Source organism: Myzus persicae, unplaced genomic scaffold (genome assembly GCF_001856785.1).
Source record: "Myzus persicae strain clone G006 unplaced genomic scaffold, MPER_G0061.0, whole genome shotgun sequence".
Lineage (NCBI taxonomy): Eukaryota > Metazoa > Arthropoda > Insecta > Hemiptera > Aphididae > Myzus > Myzus persicae.
Genome location: NW_019100526.1, coordinates 100998 through 121728, shown reverse-complemented (window position 1 = coordinate 121728; position 20731 = coordinate 100998). Strand labels below are relative to the sequence as shown.

Genomic DNA, 20731 nt, shown 5'->3' with positions numbered 1-20731 from the left:
CTCCACCCTTCAACCGACGCCGGTATTTTTCAGGTGGGGATTTCGTAACGGAAAACCGTCGGCTACCGTGACGCAGCTGCAACCGCCAGCTGTTCCCGCGTCTTATCAACCTATCAACGTCGTGCCATAGTCATGGACATGATTAAATATCTTTAATCGTGGTCATGGACGATACAAATTGTGCACAAACCAGTTATCAGGTCTTTTTCAATAGATAACCTTACATAAAATATTTTTTTTTCAAATTATTTTATCAGTAAATTTAGTTTTTTTGACGGCGGTAGCCGGCAATCGACCATAGATAATAGATAATAAAGATTCTTTAATCGTTATTATCAATTATTACCATTTACCATGCACGCAATGAGCACCATGAGTTTATAACATTAGGGTTATTATCTATGATTATTGATTACAAATTCTAAATTGCAATCCATTTTTTTTAAAAATATTCTTACGTATCAGTATCGTCCATTGTCAATAACATGTCTTACCAGTTGCTACATTATTCACGACTTTCCTTGTCACGAATCACATCTCGCGAGTCTAAACTCTAGAGAGTAGAGATCCCCGATCACATAACTTAACGTCACGAGCCCGTTTGTCAATTTTTATAAACAGTTAACGCTACTGCGACGATGGACGACACTTCCATCATCAGCTCACTGACCAAGATCAAGGTTCACAGCCTCAAACGTAAAGCTCCGTCCTCCACTGGGTCTAGCAAGAAACAAAAGAGGTTCAAATCTGATGACACGTGCAGTGAACTTTCCATGACCACTTCCGAGGCGTATGGTATCAAAAAAGTCACCGACGATTTCGACTTAGATGATGATCAACCCCTTACAAACAAGCCCGTCGAGGTGAGTGTCTAAATTTATAATATTTTACTTGTCGATTATGGTGTTAACCGAAATCTATAAGTAGGTAGAGAATATGCTAGGTAAATTTACTATGCTTTGTAAGTTAAGGAATTGTATTACTATTCACTTCAATATTACAAATCTAGTAGTGAACATTTTATAACAATGTAAGCAAATATCTATTAGGTACATAATATTATCTTCCATATACCTATGCATCTTAACTATACATCTTTATTGAAATTTTGATGCAACTAAATTAAAATTTTAACCAGTAGTTAGTTATAAACTTTATGTTGGTATGTACTAAGTACTTAATAATTTAGTTCTTGGTATATCAATTACTAATTTATATTTTGTAAAAGATTGTCTTGAGTAGGTACCTATGATGGTTACTAAATATTAAATATTACATTTATTTCATATTTTATGTAAAATCATAAAGGATAGTTATTAAATTAGATGTAATATTTAATTGAGTATTTAGTCAAGTACTTATCATACTGTGAAAATTTTATACAACTTATATTATGGTAATGGATTAATGGGTGTTAATTAATATATTAATTATTATTTGAATCATCATAGTCCCTTCTCTTCAAAATCTGTTATCATGAATAAAATAAGTTTAATATCTCAAAAACTGCACATTCTAATTTCGATTTATACATTTAAACCTATATATAAACAAATTCAAAAAATTTATTGGTTTAACAATTTAGGTACAGTAAAAACGGTTGATTCTTATTTGTGATAAATAAAATTATATTACAGGGAATCTAGGAAAAGAATCTAAGGAAAACAAACTTATTTGTCTATAAAAATTAATTACCCGTTTTAATTATACCTATTATCTATTAATTCTTGTAATTGAGTCATATATTAAAATCTTAGGTAGGTAGATATCAAACATTTTTTTTTTCACCCTAAAGTTATAATCCAGGTTCGGGACCTAAAGCATTTGCTTATTTTTATAGATTGACTTAAAATGTAGTAGATCGCTATGTAAGTGTATGTCATGTTACAAGTTACAACCAGCTCAATTGTGAAATTTGAAAGTGTTTTTTTTTGCTTTTTTTTAAGCGATTTTTTAAAAAAAAATGCCAATTTCCAGTTCATATGATTATTTTTGCTTTTTTGATCAGTTTTTCTAGTTTTTAATGGTTTTCTCCTGAAAAATTGTTTTTGATAAAATTAAAATTAAAAATAATTCTTATCCTATCTACGTTTCCGCGTATTTAATTAATTAATTTTTTTTTCAATTATTTGTAAATATTGTTTAAATATTTTTACTGAAATTTAAGTTTTTTAAATGCTTATTTGAGTGCTTACCATGATGTTTTTTAACGCTTTTTTAAGCGCTTATATGAATGATTTTAAGTGCTATAAGTCCTGAGCCCTGGTTATAATAAATGAAAAATGTCTAAGGTACCTAAGTAATGTTTAAAAAAAGTGTTAGGTTTATATTATAGTATAATATAAAGCCACTATGTGTATAAACTTAGACTTACACTTCACCTAAATACTATAAATTTAAGATTTTTAAATAATGAGTAAATAACTAGGTATTTAACAATATTTTTAGGTTTAAAAAAAATCGCAATTTAAGTACCGATAAAACATTTTTAATTCAATTGCGATTTCAAAATGTTTTGTTGTTTCTTTTCAAAATATGTTATTTTTATTCAATTTATACTTAATAGTGTTTGTTTTGTATTTTCAAAGTAAGTAGTAAGTAAATATACTTAAATTTCCTAAGATCAGAATTTGAATAAATAGGTACATAATTAAAAGTAAAATGGGGTTATACGAATTCTATAGTCTGTGAACATTACGAGCATGATCTGTTAACATGGTGAAATACAGTTTTAGATGGGGAACTTCTATTGTTTTTTGCGTATAAGCAAAAATTGTAATAATATAATACTTACAATAATACCTGTTATCTTTTCTTGCAAAAAGTTGGTATAGTTGATTATCTTTATTTATACATTTTTTTTTTACAGTTTATAATATTAGATACATCTCAACTGAATAGAAATAATGGAGTTTTGTTTTCTGAAGATCTTAACGATGACTTTGAAGTTTGGACATTGCAATGTCCTGATGATGTAAGTAAACTTTTTATATTTCTTGTTTTTAAAGCTGTTTTGTGTTTTCAATTTAAATTATTATGATTATATATGAATGAAAATGTTTTAATGAACGAACATTTTTTAATTTATACTATTTACATTTATTATAATTTACATCTTTTATATAGTTAATAAGTTGTAATGAGTATTAACTATATATATCTGTATAGTAAATGGATACTGTATCATAAAATACCTTTCATATCCTGACCACCAGATCTAATATTCACAACTATGATCCTCTCATTAGATCCATGCTATGGTCAAACGCTTATGTAGTAATAACTAATTAATCAATGAGTTAAGACTAACCCCTACACATCTTAAAAAATGTAATTTTGATGATCAATATTTATATTATTATTTATACATAATAAGGTTTTACTTAAAAATCTTTATGTGAATACAATTACAATTATGTTAGTGAAGTCCTGTGATTAATTAATAAATACAATAAATCACATATTGCATACATTCGTTACAATTTATGTTTTATTAATACAAGTCTAATTTATTCTGTTTTTAATGTTTATAAGTTAATAACTATTATTGGTGTTATGTTACAGATAGATATTAATAGTCTACTCTCACAATCCATCAGTTTCAATGATGTGAGAAAATTGGAAATTAAAAACACAATGTCTGATAAAGTTGATTTGATACCTTACAGATGTCAAGAAGGAACAAATATTACTATTGTGACTCCAAGTGAAAGAACAAGCAATTTATCCTTGAGTAAGTAAAATATTCATATGAAAAATTTGTTTTAATAATTGTTCTATCCTTTATTATTATCATTAATTGAAATCATGATTTCATGCTAAATATCTGGCTATACAAATAATTTTTTTTTATTTTATCAAATTTAAAATATGAACTTCAAATTAGTGTTCAGTTACCCTATAGTATTACACATATAATTTTATTTTATTTTTTAGATGTGGTTCCTTTAGCTGGAACATTGATCATGTGTAATCGAATTAAGAAAGACAAATTAAGTAACAATGGCTTACTTCCAGTTGATACTATAGAAGATGCGACCAGAAGAAGATCAGAATTAATGTCAAAAATTACTAAAAGACTATCAAATAAATATGAAACCAATGCATTTATGAACACAGATTTAAAACAAGAGATTAAGGTGGAAAAAGAATCACCTAGAAAAGTTAAAAAAAATAAAAAAAAAAATTGAATTATACATAACTTTGCAATTTTTTTTTTTTTTGAAACTTTCAACTTCGTAGTTGATTCTATTAGTTCTACTAATACACAGATTAGTATCTGTATTCATTGATAGAACAATCTATTAATGCATAATTGAATTATATATACATGATGTATAAATGAGTTAATATTTATATTTTAAATCATCTACGCATGATTTATAGACATACCAATTGATAACAAAGTGTTAAGAATATTGTATGTTTTAAATTTAAAAGTTAACTATTGTTATGGGATTGTTTTTATTATTTCAAATATGAGAAAAAATTCTTTCTCATCCTCAAACTATTTTTTTTTAAGTACAATAATTGTGAACCTAGGTGTAATAAATTCATTGTACACTGTACAGGTATCTACTTGTTCATAACTTGATTTCGTTCATGATTTTCTATTTTTCGTTGACTGAAATATTATTTTCATTAATTTAAATTTACTTTTATGTTTTTTATAAAAATATATTGCAATTTTGAATATATAAATATACCTTCCGATCTAGAAATAAATAAAAGATGTGGACTGGACACAAAATATGCACCTCTGTAAATTATAAAAACATGGCCAAATTTAGGTGAAGGGGCAAGTAGTTAAAATATCTAGGTTCCCATAAGACTTATTCTTTCTTAGCTATTAAAGTATTAAGTACTGTTGTAATTAAACTTATATAAGTTCCTCCTTTTTAGTAATACTAATATGTACATAGAAGTAACAAAATACCTTATACCCATTAAAAACTTAACAATTACTAACAGTAATTTATGTATCCATTGATGAACAACTACATTTTTTTTTTTTTTGTCAGTGGCCAATAAAAAAGTTGAGCGTAAATCCACATTAATTTTCTATGAGTGTTTAAACTTAGAATTTTGACAAAATTTGTAAAAATCATGAAAATTATCAAATTATATTTAGTTAGAAATTCATAAAAAATGTTCTATTTATATCCAAGATTTAAAAATTTAATGCAACATCCCTTATAAGTTCTACCTTTATCAAAAAAAAATAATTCTACCGAAAAATCAAATTGAATTTTTATGAGCATTTGAAATTTAAATTTTTACATCATTGGATATTCACTCGATTTCTCTTGTAGTGATTTTCTTATTTTGTTGTAATTCAACAACGAATTACTGTACACTTGAAATTGACACCAAACGTTTATTTCATCAATTAGTATACTTGATAACATTTTCAAAATATTCAAACTAAATTTATAGTTGTCAGGGGGTGAAATTGGGAAAAGTAGACATGATAAAAAATTCAATTCAGTTCTAAAAAGTATTATCGTATTACTCGGTTGATAAGTCTGATGGACAGAAGATCGGTATGTTTTGGCTAAAATAACTGTCTTCCACCGATCCCCTTGATAAAGACGTAAGAACAGGCCCCTCAGTAAATAATCTATCTAATAAATATATCTATTTTATCGTTTTTCTATATTTATTCCCTTTTTGCACACAATCTACAAGAAGCTGCAAAAAAATCTCAATTTCAACTTATTCAGTTTTTACCTGCTCACCAATCAATTTAATATAATTATATTATGTAAATTGTAAGTTTGTAATATCTGCAATCTGCATAATATCGTCGTTGGTGTTGGTGGAGATGTAACCAGTTGTATTGCCTATATTATTCGCTAAACGGTAGATGACTCTGCGGTTTTAATGTTTTTTTTTTCAAAATGTATTACTCTTTTTTTTTACTACTTTCAATTTTTATTTCATTTTTCCTGTGATTGTCGACCATATAACACTGTTTACTTATTGTGCTTAACACATTTAGAATCTTATGATTCGAAATGCTTAAATTTCAGAGTTCAGTATCGTTTTCAAAAAGGAATATAATAGTCTATACTTTCTATGTACCGAAAAAACGAATCGGTCGGAATTTACATTTGAAATTAAAATATTATTTTTGTATTTCCCCTCTAAAATGGAAATTATAATAAGTTCCATGGGTACGATATTTCGATATTATAATATTAAATTCATCTGAAAAATCTAACATTATTTTTATTTCAAACGTTATGCACAGATGTCCCTATATATTTATATAATTAGGTAAAGAAATATACCTATGCTATAAAATATTTTGTTCTGTGATAAATGATAATATATAAATATAATGTTTAACATATATTAAATATTATAAAAAGTGTAAATATACTCGTCATGCTCGAAGACATGTTTCGTGACATTTTGCCAACATCGTTCCATCTAACCATATAAGTATTTTTTAACGTTAGAAATCAAATTATTTTTAATCTATAGGTTACCTAATAATAAATCTTCACAAATACGTACTACGACTACCTACCCATAATGGGATATGCTTATCTAACTGAAAATTGCGGAAATACATAATTAACTTACCTACATGGCTACATTACTTAATACTTTAACATTTTTTGTAAATGCGGTTATTTGTAGTATCTACTGATAGTGACCGCTATTTTTCATCAGCATTTTTCACATTCAACATAAACTATATAAACATATTAATATGTTATTATAATTTACAAATATAGATTGAACGTGTAGTTGGAATACCACCCCGCCATTTTTATGTATTAGCATATTTACCTATATATTTATTATTATATTTACTCATTAAGTACTTTGGATTACGGTAATGTATATTATATTTAGACTAATATTATCAACTTTTTAATATTTTTATACTTAGATCTTGCTTACTCTCACGTCTCATCGCCTATGCGGTAATCAACCTAAAAGTTAATAACAATAATGTATGATATCATAATAAAATTATAAAATTACCATCATAAAGATGAGCGATGTATTTTGAAAAAAATAGTTTAACATACTGATTACTGATTATTACTAATAGACAGCAGTTGCCAGTATAGGTAATTAAAAATAATTTATGAAATATCTTTAGAAATAGATTGGTTGTGTACTCACAGAATGATGATTGCCCAGAACTCAGAATCATTGTTCATTCGTTCTTGCGCAATAATGGTTTATCACTGAATTAAAATTTAATACATCCTTTGCAATGGCCAATTTAAACCCCTCTAACACTGTCATGTTCGTTGCTCATGTTGCCACTATAATGTAGCACCTATAAGGACATATTTTGGTCACTGGGTGTAGGTAACTGGACGTGTCTGTGACACAATCTGTTCGGCGAGAAAACTGCACTCTGCGGCCCGACGAAAATCCGTTCTTTTGCGCATCCCCATCCACGCGACACCCTGTCATATTGGAACCGGTCTCGATGACTTAATGGAAGACTGGCAGAATCTGAGGGCCATGTGTGGATTTGCGGAATCGGCGTGTTCTCTCGCTGGACACTGGACAGAGTATAGGTATTAAGTATTATACAGGGTGATTTTTTAATCGTGCTCACCCTGCTTTTATGCTTAAATTTTGCATACATTCAAATTCAGATTTTTGGAATTTTTAAATACACTTGGAGACTATATTTCCGAATACTTTTGTACAGCTTAAGGATAATTCTGTGTCAATACAAACTTCTATTTTTTTTTAATAGGAACCCTTGTCTTTCACTTATAATTATTCAGTAGATATTTTTTTTGAGAATTTTGATGTATCTGAATTAAAATTCGATGGAGTGGTTTTTGACTTAAATAACCTTGTGTTATAAAGATAATAGGTTATGATAATGAATAAAGTAGATATGAGTAGATATGAGGGCTTAGATTGTATGAAAATGTTAGAAATTATTAATTACCTGCCATTGAACTAACAAAATAAATAATTTTGTAAAAATGGTCCAATTGTATACAAAATATAACAACTAATTTTATATACAAACATATATATAGTTTATATTTTTGGTAAACCATTTTTAAGAATTATTATCCCCAGTTTACACATTTTAACAACAGTATTCAAAAACCACTCATTAGTATTTTGATTTAGTATGTGGTACATCAACATAATCGAGAAAATCTTCAGATAAATAATTTTGAGCAAAAATCGGATATTCTCATATGAAAAATAGAAGTTTGTATCGCCACAGGACACTCCTCAAGTAGTACAAAAAATATCAGGAACTTAAAAATATTATCTTTAGATATAGGTACCTACTTCAAAGTTCTAAAAACAAAATAAAGAGAAAAATGGGGGTGAGCATGTATAAAAATCGCCCTGATATATTAAGTATACCTACTATAGAGTACTATATTTATGTATATAGATACACCAGTGAAGGACGTCACTAACGAGTAATGATTGCCTAAAAGCTAAATAATTAATATGCACCCTTCTAAATTATTCCTTTTTACCTATATTATGTTTCTTGTTAAACCGTGATTGCAAAAATGGCAAGTGGAAATAATATCGGGAAAGTATAAGATTATGTGCATAGTGCATGCATACGCGTGTTATATCGCATGTGCTATTTTAATCCTCCGAAGCGGTCCAATTATGGCGTTCGCATTATTATGTGTGCAGAGATAAACGTTTTTTTTTATACATCGTATTACTATTATTATTATTATATTCGTCGTAAACGAGCATGGCGTGTCTCTAGAACGCCCTAAGTCCTAACCAAAAATCCGTATGTCAACGAGTGAGCGAAACACACAAATTTGCAAATGTCGAACAACTAACATTAACAACAGTGTATAATACGCAGGCACTTCAGCCAACTATTCGAGTACATTCGATGTATACACTTAAGTCTTAACACATTACAAGGGCAGAGGACTTGTAAAACATTTTCATATTTGTTTTACGCTATCACACAGATATATTATAGTCGAGTAAGAATAAATAAGGTTTTATGTACAGATAAAGATGTATGTACATTCTAAATGTACGTATAATTACGTTTCCATATAAGTACATATTATGTTAAGTTTATTTTTAATTTGAATTTAAGAACTTCTGCATTTCAATCCTTTTGTTGCAACATTTTTATAAATTTTGAAAAATATAAACACATTACACATGTGTATGAATATTTTCTTTATCACCGAACTATAATATAGCGGTGTATATTATGATATAAAGTGTTATATTTTTATTAAATTTATTTTGTACGTCTCTATTAGGTACTTTTGTGTGTCATTATGTGTCTGGTTTCGATGGAAAACGCGTTATTATTAATTCACAAAAAAAGTTTAAAATTAATTCAAGTTGCACTTGCACATTAACTGCAACACGTACAAATTACATATCATGCAATAACATATCGTCTGCACTTGATCATCGATTTTGTACGTTTATTCCAATAAAATAAAAAATATATAATATATTACATGCATGATGATTTAAGTACCTATATACAAAGAGTAGGTACCGGCCGTACTCTAGTAGGTACTCATCGGCAGTGCTATATTGAATGTGTACCCTATGCCCTGGTAGGGTTTAATGGAGCCTGTATAGTTCCCGCTATTTGTTAATACTGTTTTTGAGAAATCTTCTGTGGAGCGGTTTGACTTTTATATTATATGACCTATATAGATATTGGGTAAGTTCGTACACGCTTTTGTTTCCTGTGATTACCAGAGAAATTTAACATTAGCTATTTAATAATATTTACCAGCACAAAATAACGCGATATAAAATTGTTTTCGTTACAGAGTTTTAGATGGAGCTTTTACGGAATTTTTTATTTATATGGATACGAGCCAACAGAAAACGTTCAAACAATTTTTCTCAAGCTTAAATATTTTAGATATTTTAACAAGTTGATACATTTTTATAACTAGAATCATTAAGAAATTAATTTACTGCTCGTGTTTGCATGTCAAACTGACCTGTAGCTAGACATAGTGACATCGTTTTTATTAGGTTTTTGTTTTCCACAAAAATCATTTATTTAGGTAGGTATTCAATTATTAATAAATAAAAAACAAATTAACAATTATTTAAAATATCTGTGAAAGATAAGAGTCCTTATATTTTGTTTATTATATGTTTATAAGGTTGGTAAAACACTTAAACAGCACTTTAAAAATAACAAAAAATAATAATTGAGATTTATAAAATTAGGCAAATGTAATAAATAATAAATTTATAATTAATAGAAAAAGTCATTTTAAAATATACTGATTAATGATTATACTGGCCAATGACAAACAGCACATTATAATAAGTAGTATAAAAATAATTTAATTTAATTTTAGTTTTAAGTCGCATCGAATGTTTTTATTTTGGTAAGTGCCTATAAAAGGCGCAATTTTCACCACACATTAATAATAAACATAATTAATGGTAAAATATATTAAGACTAAGTAAGTAAGGCGTTATATATTTACTTGTATATTATATTATATATAATTAAATAAACAATTTCTTCTTACAAACATTTTGAGTTTTGATGTATAATATATAATACAAATATTTGATTATAGTTATGTTAGTAGCAGCGAATAGTAGAATATGTATTTTATTATTTTATACCTGTCATATTTAATGCATTTTTTTTTTTAAATATAACGTTTTATAATCGCTCTTGACATTTATGTTACATTAATGTTTTAAGTGAAAAAATCTAGTGAAATGTGTATTAATAAAATTTATATATTTACACATTGCTATTATTATTTATTGCACATATATCCACATTTCCATATATATATAAATTATAAACTGTGTTATTACGTAATTAGTAACTACTAATTATAATTTGTACAATTTATCTAATAAAAAAAATTTTGAATTTTGATATAAAAATAAACGAAATCATAAAATCATATTTACATTATTGTGTGAATATAGTAATAATTTATTTATGTATGCATTTTTATACATATTATGATGTACGTATAGTATACCTCTATATAATATTATAATATAAATGCATATTCAACTTATTATATTTACAACGATATGGTAGTTTTAGTACAAAATATTTTACTAAAATAACTATTAGCATTAACACCCAAATTATTAGTTTATAATAAAGGTAGGTAATAAAGTATACCATTGTATTTGATTAGATTTACAAAAATGTAGGTAGGTTACTGGTATCTATATTAATGAGATATTTAAACATTTATATTCTTAAAGTTATGTAAAATAACGTTAATATTATTTACGTATTTTCAGTACCTAGCTAGGTTACTACTTATAGTAATAAAAACCAATGCGTGTACATATTTTAACTGAATTGTGGTTACTTTATGATATTTTATATTTAATTTGTAAGGGCTTATGTATAGTTTTTAAATAAGGCTGTAATTTTTTATTATTATTAAAGGAATAATTATTGAATTATATATTGTACATTAATACATTATGCAATAAGTGCTTATCTTCGAGACGTAGAAATTTCTGTAGAAATTGCCATTATAGGTAAAAGCTAAAAATAGTTTTTATATTTTACAAATAGGTGCACTCATTAATTTTAAAACATAAGATCCGAAATGTATTATTAAATAGTTACCTACATTTAATCGTAATTCGGTGTACTTTTATGTTTTTAACGATACCTCATGATAAATGATAATGAAGTTAAGATCAATATTGGGTACCTAAACATTTGGGTTTAGTATACCTAATACCTATCGCAATATTATTAAGTATATGAAAATGTGCTATAAAATTAGTTCTCATCCAATTGAAATATATATTTAACCCAAATTTATCTATCAACTTGTTTCCTAAGTTAAATTTAATTAAAAACGCATATATAGGTATACATAATGTTATTGAGTATATTTTTTATGTTATTAATTTAATTAATAAATATACATTTAATATGATTGTATTTATATACACAGATAATACGCAAGTATAGAAGTTTTCGAAACATATATATTTATTCACACATAAATATATTTAAAAATAAAACATTTAAAATCTTAAAAATCACTAAACGAATTAAAAGATTGAAAAAAAACTTAAATTTAAGTATCAACAGCGTTGTAATAGCACCAAAAAAAACATAAATAATCCCAAAACTAAATAAAAAAATAACTCTGTCTAAACATTGTTTCTGGGGAATTTTAAAAATCCATTCTAATTTAATTATACGATATAAAATGTTTAATGTATATTTAAGCTATTAGTATATTATTTATATATTAGAGTTTAGTCTATGGTCATTACTCATTATAGTGATATTATCAATGCTCCAGACACGAAAAGAAGTATTAAGTGGGTGTTTCTGAATAGGTAAAACCTATTTATTTGGAATTTGATTATTTATCGTCATCGAACAGAATATTTCTTATTATTTATGAAAATCCAAGATAATTTTTCTCTTCTTAAATGTATTAATATGTTATATTTTTTTTTATTAATCTGTTGGTGTGATTAACTAATTTTATTGATATGCCTATCCTTCAAAGAAAAATATGATGTTTTTATATTTGTAGTTAATTTATGTAGTTATAAGTTATAACTGGTTAAATCCATTAATTTATTAGTAAGAAAGTATTATTTATTTTAAATTTAACACTCACTTATTTGTGCGTTAGTTAAATTTTAGTTTTATGACAGATGATATAAGTCAAAATTTGCAAAGTAGAAAGTGCTTACCAGTGTATTATCCAATATTTTAAACATATGTACTAAAATGTCAGTTTTTGACGAGAGCACGACGTAAAAAATAATGATTTACACTTCAAACAAATGTTAGAGTAGGTAATTATTCTTACAATATTTTGCCCTCATGAAATTCTGACCAAGTGGGGGGCCGTTTAAATGATGACGTAGATGCCACCTGTTTCTTCATTCGAGTACGAAACTCTAGTCTTAAGAATAGCTAATAGGACACATATTGCCATATTTTTATCCCTCGTGTACATTTCTAGTAAATGTAAAATTGTAAATTATTAAGATTTAATAAAAGAAGTGACTTAAATGAACAATATTATAATAATTACACGATCAACTTAATAAACGTATTGATCTTTTTTTCGCAGGGAAAATAGTGCTCTAGGATCCTTTATAGATATGTTTTATAAAAGAGAAAAATATTATAAAGATATTTATTATTTACTGTCTTACTGGTTATTTACACAACCGGCATTTTAATGTCCTAATAACTCACGACACACGACTAACATTTACCAAATTAAAAGCGACTTTACTAGATTTGAATTTAATGTATGTAGATATATTATTGTTTTTTTTCTAACCCGAATAAATTCAATCAAAATTCAACTGAAAAGGCAGATTATTTTATATATCTATGTATAATATATGAATAGCAGTCGAGTTTCTCTCAAACCGTTTTGTTCTGCAGTTATTTTAATTTGTAAAAAAAAGACCTTTTCGCAACACATCGAAGGAGAACGAAATCGTTGTTCATAGGTTTAACTCTGAAGCACTAAAACTCGAGAAGTGTTATATAGGTTGGATCGAACATTCGGACGTGTTCTAGTGTGGTTAGAAAAAAAATAGACGAATACTGTATAACGGATTTCGCTGGATCACGCCATAACTGAATATGTAAACTGGCCGAATAGTTAGTAATAATAAAATGGATCAAAACGGTTTTTGGCACAGTCCCACATGTAGCCTCCCCCACTACGATAACGTGTCTCAAAGTCTTAAATAGGTCTGTTGTGAATTGCAACAGTCGTAATTTACTTGACTTTTATAGTAATGAGCGAAAATACTTCGTCACAGATTCAAAAATACTGTTTATAGTATTTTAGTATAATATTGATTATTATCACCGTAGGATACATTTTTTTTAGGTACAACAAACTTAGTTATAAATATTTGTAGCAGACAGCAGTGTTTTCTTTAAATCTATAACATATTTTAATACAATACGAATTCTTAATTACCTACCTAATTGTTTCTACTATATAATATATCAATAACTACATTAATGTCTTATCTCGTCTATCTCGTATGTTCGCCTATGCACATTTTATACAATATAATATACAAGTCTTAGGTATATTAATTGCAAATATTGATAAAATATGAACATATAAAAAAATATGCAAATAATCACATACATTTGCGCTAAGAGGTTAAAATAAATGGCATAAGTAATAAGCAATAAACAATTTGAGCCTCAGCAAATTTGTTCTATATATTATATATTTGGAATTATTCTAATATTACACCTTAAACTTTCACTTTCAAGTTTCAACGTATTACTGGTCAATCGAAAAATAAACCTCCGTATAGAATTTGGATCACTGCCTTTATAGTTAGTTGACGGTTGTGTACGTATGTAAGTACCTACTGTATACAAATACATATATAGGTACATTTTATTAGAACAATAATACAAATAAAAGGAGACAGATATTTACTTAATTTAAGGTACCTATGATGATATTTTTAAATCAAGGAGTATATTAGATATGATTGTTATTAGTGTGTAGGTACCCACATACTATATTAAGAACTTTTTTAGTATTACTAAGATCGCTAAGAATGTTTAATTTTTAATAGACAATGAGATAAACGTTATAGACAAACAAAAAATTAAGTAGGCTTATAATAAGTAAAGTAAATTTATAATACGAAAATAATATTAGGTACACTCAAGATGGATTTATAAGTTATAAATACATTTGTAAAGCCAAGTTGATTACACTATTTAAATATTTAAATCGATAGTAAATTTGTGCAATTATCCAATAAAAATTATAAACTTCTTCTAAATTATTTTTTGTTAAAGAGAAAATGTTTGTATTTAATATTTATTAATATGTTATAATGTTATTTGTTAATATCTATAACATTTTATAAATTATTCCAACTTCATCATTTTTGAACAGATATTTACCAAGCTTACCTATCATAATATTATTATATATTATTGTTGTTGACGTCAATTTTTTTTATAATAAGTTCTATCACTATTTAATCGAAGAATTTTATTTGTTTATTACATTATTTAATGTATAATAAATCTATACAAGTCTATCATTACAGTGCATATTATAATTTAATCAGTTACCTAGGTACAACAATATTGTAAAAAAAATTATTTACACGTTGCTACCAATATTATTTTAATTGGACTTTGATAGTTTGATGGCAATAATAAAATGCAATTTCTCTAGTACAAGGATTCGGAGGAAGTACTAACAAACGATTACCCTTTCCCTCTCTAAAATGGCGTTTTATCAATCAAAAGTAGATATCGAGATATTTTTAATTTGAATATGACCTATTTATTTTCATAATGATTCCATAATATGCGCTAACAAAATAATTGATTGCAAGTACGTAGTTGACAAATTTAATACGATTTTAAACAACAGAAACCCTCTAAAAGTTAGTTCAAATGAACTATAGTCTATAACCGAATAATTGTAATAATATTGATTTTTGAAAAATATATTTTACTGGTATAATTGCAGTTTGCATGTTATTGCATAAATTGTATTAGTTGTAAAAACAAATGTAGAATACATATATATATATAGATGTGAGCTTAATTTTGTCGCACTAATATAAATATAAATATAATTTTAAAAAAACATACTGGGCATGTACATTGTACAAATATTTAAATAAAGAGCACATTTATTTTAATTATTCGATATCCTACAAAGGTTTACATACAAATATAATAACAACATAAAATCTAAAATACAAATTGCATAAATTAATTTAACAAATAATTTTTAATATTATATCGATATTATCTTTAGTTGTTGGTTGCCATCATACATGATGCACATGTTGTATATTAAATCCATTTACTTTTTACTTTTTCTCAAGAAACGAAAATATCTATAATTTTGTATTGTATGTTATTTGTTGAATGCTTAACGGAGGTACATTTCTTTATATTTAAACTGAATATTTCGTGTTAAAAGCATTTTTATTGGTATTGAGGTCATAATATAGTAACGAATTTAGTGTGTCGCCAAACATTGCGTATTATAGGTATGTTTGGTTTGTATTGGGCTTCGGTAAACAATTTTCACGCAATTTCCTTCGAATAAAACCTATTCCGATTACAACAATTCTCCGAATTCTCAGAATACGATTCAATTTTTATGCTTAAACATGGCTAATTTAGATTTTAAACGATTTCGGTGTACATCGTTTCGAATTGCACTTAACGTTTCGACATCTTATTGGTATAGTGCTAGTGCATACAATCTCCCCGAGATCCAAATCTATAAGCTCAAGAGCACACACGCATACATATATAGGTACAAGTACACAACACATAATCTAATATTAAATTATGATGGCGATGATGGTCGTAAAAATAATTTTAACGATAATATTACCTACACGGTGGATGTTATTTACAATAACAATACCTAATAATAATAACGATTACCTATACGTGTTATTTATTATTATTATTACTATACGATAAAGCATAGACATGGGTACTCGGGGTATCGAAAGTCGGGCGGTGCGTAAAAATAGACATAAACGAAAAAATCCGGCCGGTGGTCGACGGGAATTTCGGATTTTGGATAATTTCGAGCCGCCCCCTCCCCCGCCACGTCCCCGGACCGGCGGCGAGTGCGCCTCGACGGATTCAACAGCGGCGGCGGCGGCGGCGGCGGTACGACAACGACGATGGAGGGTCGCCGGCCCGAACCATATATGGCGGGCCGGCCGCGCGCAGGGCCGCCGAGTCGTGGCTGCGGTGGCGGCGGCCACACCGGCGGCGCCCCGAAAATAGTGTTTTGTGCCCCCCGTCGCATAGCCATGTATGGGCGGCGGCTGCCGGTATTTTTGGATCGGTCCCGTTTATAAAACCGCCGGTACCGACCAGCAGAACGTTCATTAGCACATCCACAGCGGATCAGCAGCCACACACTAGCCGCAGACCCGCCGCAGTCGTACAGATTTCCTTCGTCGTAAACCGGTGAGTAGTACAAAGTTTTTACAATATTAGCGGCTGCACACGAGAATAATAATATTATGATAGCAATTCGACGATCTCGTCGAGTGATCCAACGACGAAGAGCGAGAAAATTAAAACGCGATATCATACAATCACTCAAAGTCCGTTTGCAGTTTTTCATAATATTATAATATTGTACTTGGGACTTTGAATGTTATTTGAAAAAAAAAAAAAACCATAAGAAACTATTTTTCTCTCGTTTTTTCATACTTTCGGTTTTACAGTCAAACACTTTTATTTTTCCAAAGTTTCTCTACTCTTATTTATTTCTATTTCGGTACAAACGGACCGTGTAGACGCGATTTTTTGTCGCGTCTTGCTATACGAACGTTTTTAAAATTTCCTCCACTGTTTTCGACGGGTCGTTCGATTTCTGTTTCTTTCTTCTGTTAACGAAATTTCAAATTATATTAATATATACCGAAACGTATTGTAGACTGCGGGCTTCCACGTACCGATAACGTATTACCGATTTTGACGTCCAGTTCACGATCGTAAGTTTATCGTTTTTATGTAATTTTTTTTCCAGGTTCAAAAACCCAAACCAGCAAAATGTGTGACGATGATGTAGCAGCTTTGGTAGTCGACAATGGCTCCGGTATGTGCAAGGCCGGTTTCGCTGGAGATGACGCACCCCGTGCCGTCTTCCCCTCCATCGTCGGCAGACCCCGTCATCAAGTTAGTATAAGCACCCATTTAACCCACCGTTATGTTATGATATAATTTTGAGAGGTTTTCCAAAAATTTGGCTGAAAAAATATAAAATTGCACTTTCCATCTTATTAAACGAATTTCGAAATACAAAAACAAAACACAACTGTTAACTACTACCATAAGGCCCTCCCAGAATTCGTGACCATATAAGGTAGCGTCCCGAAAATAGGACAGCAGTGCCCCGCCTTTCGAACTCTTCCGTAGGCCCTTCGCCAACCCGTCCGTCGGGGTAAAAATAAACACACCGTATGTCGCCAGCTGCGGACACTGTGCGGGAGCCAAAGCATTTTTATTATACTATCGTTTTATATATACATCGAATTTCAAACAAACCCTTCCACCCACCACCTCTTCGACATCACCGTCCAATAAAAATAGATAGCACTTGTGCAACGCGTCTGGAAATACTTGGAGGGGGTCTGGAACATTACAAAAATAAACGTTCCACATCAGCTGGTCCAGTGCACACTGCAATATTGATCACACGTTATAAACTTAGAACGCTAATGTGCAGGCTTTCTCCGAATACCCAGAATTATTATTATTTCACACGATACTTTTCGCTGTAAAATCAATTAACTTACAGTTCCAATTTCCAATAAATAAAAATTGTTTTAATTCAGAAATTATAAAATATATAACTTGATGTTTATCTAATCTGTCCCCGTTAAATGAAATAATTTTTCATGTGAAACTCATTATCGATCACACCTGGAAATTGTATTTACAATTTCTATCTTGGCAATGAAATTTGTCATATTTAAATTATGTTGTCACACACACTGCGAGGGGGGTTTGGGGGCATTGTTTATAAATACTGCTCTATATAGAACTTATATTGTAGATTGGCAACGTTAATCCTATTTAATAGCATTTATGAAATTCTACTTTTTTTTTTTGTATATAAACGATATTTAACTATAAATATTGTTTCTTAATGATATCATTATAGAGTTCTGACCCTTGTAAGGAGAAGTTTTTTTTTTAAATGCCTACGAAATTATTAACATGTTATTTGATTGGAGACGAACGCTCACCGTTATTGTTATATTTTGTCGGGCCGTATGTTTCGTATTTTGACCTATGGATTTATATTCTTTATTAGGGTGTCATGGTCGGTATGGGACAAAAGGACAGCTACGTAGGCGATGAAGCCCAAAGCAAACGTGGTATCCTCACTTTGAAATACCCCATTGAACACGGAATCATCACCAACTGGGATGATATGGAAAAAATCTGGCATCACACTTTCTACAACGAATTGCGTGTTGCCCCAGAAGAGCACCCAATCCTGTTGACCGAAGCCCCATTGAACCCAAAGGCTAATCGTGAAAAGATGACCCAAATCATGTTTGAAACCTTCAACACACCCGCCATGTATGTTGCCATCCAAGCCGTACTCTCCTTGTACGCTTCCGGTCGTACTACTGGTATCGTTTTGGACTCTGGTGACGGTGTCTCCCACACAGTACCCATCTATGAAGGTTATGCATTGCCCCATGCCATCCTCCGTTTGGACTTGGCTGGTCGTGACTTGACCGACTACTTGATGAAGATCTTAACCGAAAGAGGTTACAGCTTCACCACCACCGGTATGTATTTTATCATCACCCGTATCCACGTGTATTAAAATCTCTACTTATACTTAACGAATTTTTATGATTACAGCTGAGCGAGAAATCGTCCGTGACATCAAGGAAAAATTGTGCTATGTCGCTTTGGACTTCGAACAGGAAATGGCTACCGCCGCCGCTTCCACCTCATTGGAGAAATCCTATGAATTACCTGACGGACAGGTCATCACCATCGGAAACGAACGTTTCCGTTGCCCAGAAGCCTTGTTCCAACCTTCATTCTTGGGAATGGAATCTTGCGGTATCCACGAAACCGTATACAACTCCATCATGAAGTGCGATGTTGACATCAGAAAGGACTTGTACGCCAACACTGTACTTTCCGGAGGTACCACCATGTACCCAGGTATTGCCGACAGAATGCAAAAGGAAATCACCGCCTTGGCTCCAAGCACAATCAAGATCAAGATCATTGCCCCACCAGAACGTAAATACTCCGTATGGATCGGTGGTTCCATCTTGGCTTCTCTGTCCACCTTCCAACAGATGTGGATCTCCAAACAAGAATACGACGAATCCGGCCCAGGCATTGTCCACCGTAAATGCTTCTAAGTCATCACCTCCCACAACATACAAAATCAAAATTACAATCACGCTTTATGTTCATTTATACTGAAGAAAACCTATGTGTTTTTTCTTTTTGTACATATCGAGACGATTTTTGCGTCGTTTTACACGGGGATAAAATAACAGTTCGATTTTTGAAATAAAAAAATGTATTTATTAGCGCGTTAATCGTTTCGAAATAAACGTTTCTATACTATTTGTTGTTGAACTTTTTATAAAACCATTTATATCCTTTATCACTAAATGAAGAACATCAGATACAATACAGAAACATAAAAAACAATTAATAAGTTTATTATTTGTATACAAGTGTATAACTTCATTACAACTCAATGGTACCTATATCGAATAACAAAAATTGATTATTTGTGAAATTAGTGATTTCACTTGTATATTATATTAAAATAAATTAATATTATAATAATTATGGCAATTATAAAATTATAAATATTATAATAATTATAATAATTATAAAATTATAAATACTATAATTTATATCATGGTTCGCTTTAGTCAAATATGAAATTAATCAATTGGATAGTAGGTATAAACAAATTAATGAATAACTGTTCAAACATTATAATGTAGTTCAACTAATTTAAATATAATATTATACCTATTTAATAATTAATATAGTTACACCCAAATAAATTCGAAAAATACATTATGACTGACGATATTTTTATCAAGAAAATATAAGATTAATAATACTTAAAGACAACTTGGCAAGAACAAGTCAGCAGCATTATCATCACAGCTAGTATTATCTATTCATCAAATTATATGAAAATATTTTGAAATT

General features: G+C 29.1%; 2 protein-coding genes and 1 long non-coding RNA gene across 3 annotated transcripts; 2 read left to right on the top strand and 1 right to left on the bottom strand.

Annotated features, from left to right (window-relative positions):
- The first annotated feature begins 270 nt into the window (after nt 1–270).
- LOC111030711 lies at nt 271–4201 on the top strand. The gene is made up of 4 exons (XM_022310363.1): nt 271–863; nt 2870–2974; nt 3565–3733; nt 3937–4201. The coding sequence occupies exons 1-4, from the start codon at nt 639–641 to the stop codon at nt 4188–4190; spliced, it is 753 nt and encodes a 250-aa protein (XP_022166055.1). The 5' UTR covers nt 271–638; the 3' UTR covers nt 4191–4201.
- A 2123-nt stretch (nt 4202–6324) lies between these two features.
- Nucleotides 6325–13618, bottom strand: LOC111030825. The gene is made up of 3 exons (XR_002604139.1): nt 12700–13618; nt 6916–7535; nt 6325–6703 (listed from the first exon to the last, which is right to left on the bottom strand). It is a non-coding gene; the product is annotated as an uncharacterized LOC111030825 (long non-coding RNA).
- Nucleotides 13619–16847: 3229 nt separating this feature from the next.
- On the top strand, nt 16848–20125 carry LOC111030355 (actin, muscle). Its single transcript, XM_022309797.1, has 4 exons — nt 16848–16975; nt 17544–17692; nt 18834–19320; nt 19397–20125. Exons 2-4 carry the CDS (start codon nt 17567–17569, stop codon nt 19912–19914), a joined length of 1131 nt encoding a protein of 376 aa, XP_022165489.1. The 5' UTR covers nt 16848–16975; nt 17544–17566; the 3' UTR covers nt 19915–20125.
- Nucleotides 20126–20731: the final 606 nt, after the last annotated feature.

What these genes read in the sequence shown, in the direction of transcription:
- LOC111030355 (XM_022309797.1), top strand. Translation starts at nt 17,567, where the DNA reads ATGTGTGACGATGATGTAGCAGCTTTGGTAGTCGACAATGGCTCCGGT. An exon ending in TCGGCAGACCCCGTCATCAA is followed by an intron (nt 17,693 to 18,833) that starts GTTAGTATAAGC and finishes ATTCTTTATTAG; the next exon opens with GGTGTCATGGTCGGTATGGG. An exon ending in TTACAGCTTCACCACCACCG is followed by an intron (nt 19,321 to 19,396) that starts GTATGTATTTTA and finishes TTATGATTACAG; the next exon opens with CTGAGCGAGAAATCGTCCGT.
- LOC111030711 (XM_022310363.1), top strand. Translation starts at nt 639, where the DNA reads ATGGACGACACTTCCATCATCAGCTCACTGACCAAGATCAAGGTTCAC. An exon ending in TTACAAACAAGCCCGTCGAG is followed by an intron (nt 864 to 2,869) that starts GTGAGTGTCTAA and finishes TTTTTTTTACAG; the next exon opens with TTTATAATATTAGATACATC. An exon ending in CATTGCAATGTCCTGATGAT is followed by an intron (nt 2,975 to 3,564) that starts GTAAGTAAACTT and finishes GTTATGTTACAG; the next exon opens with ATAGATATTAATAGTCTACT.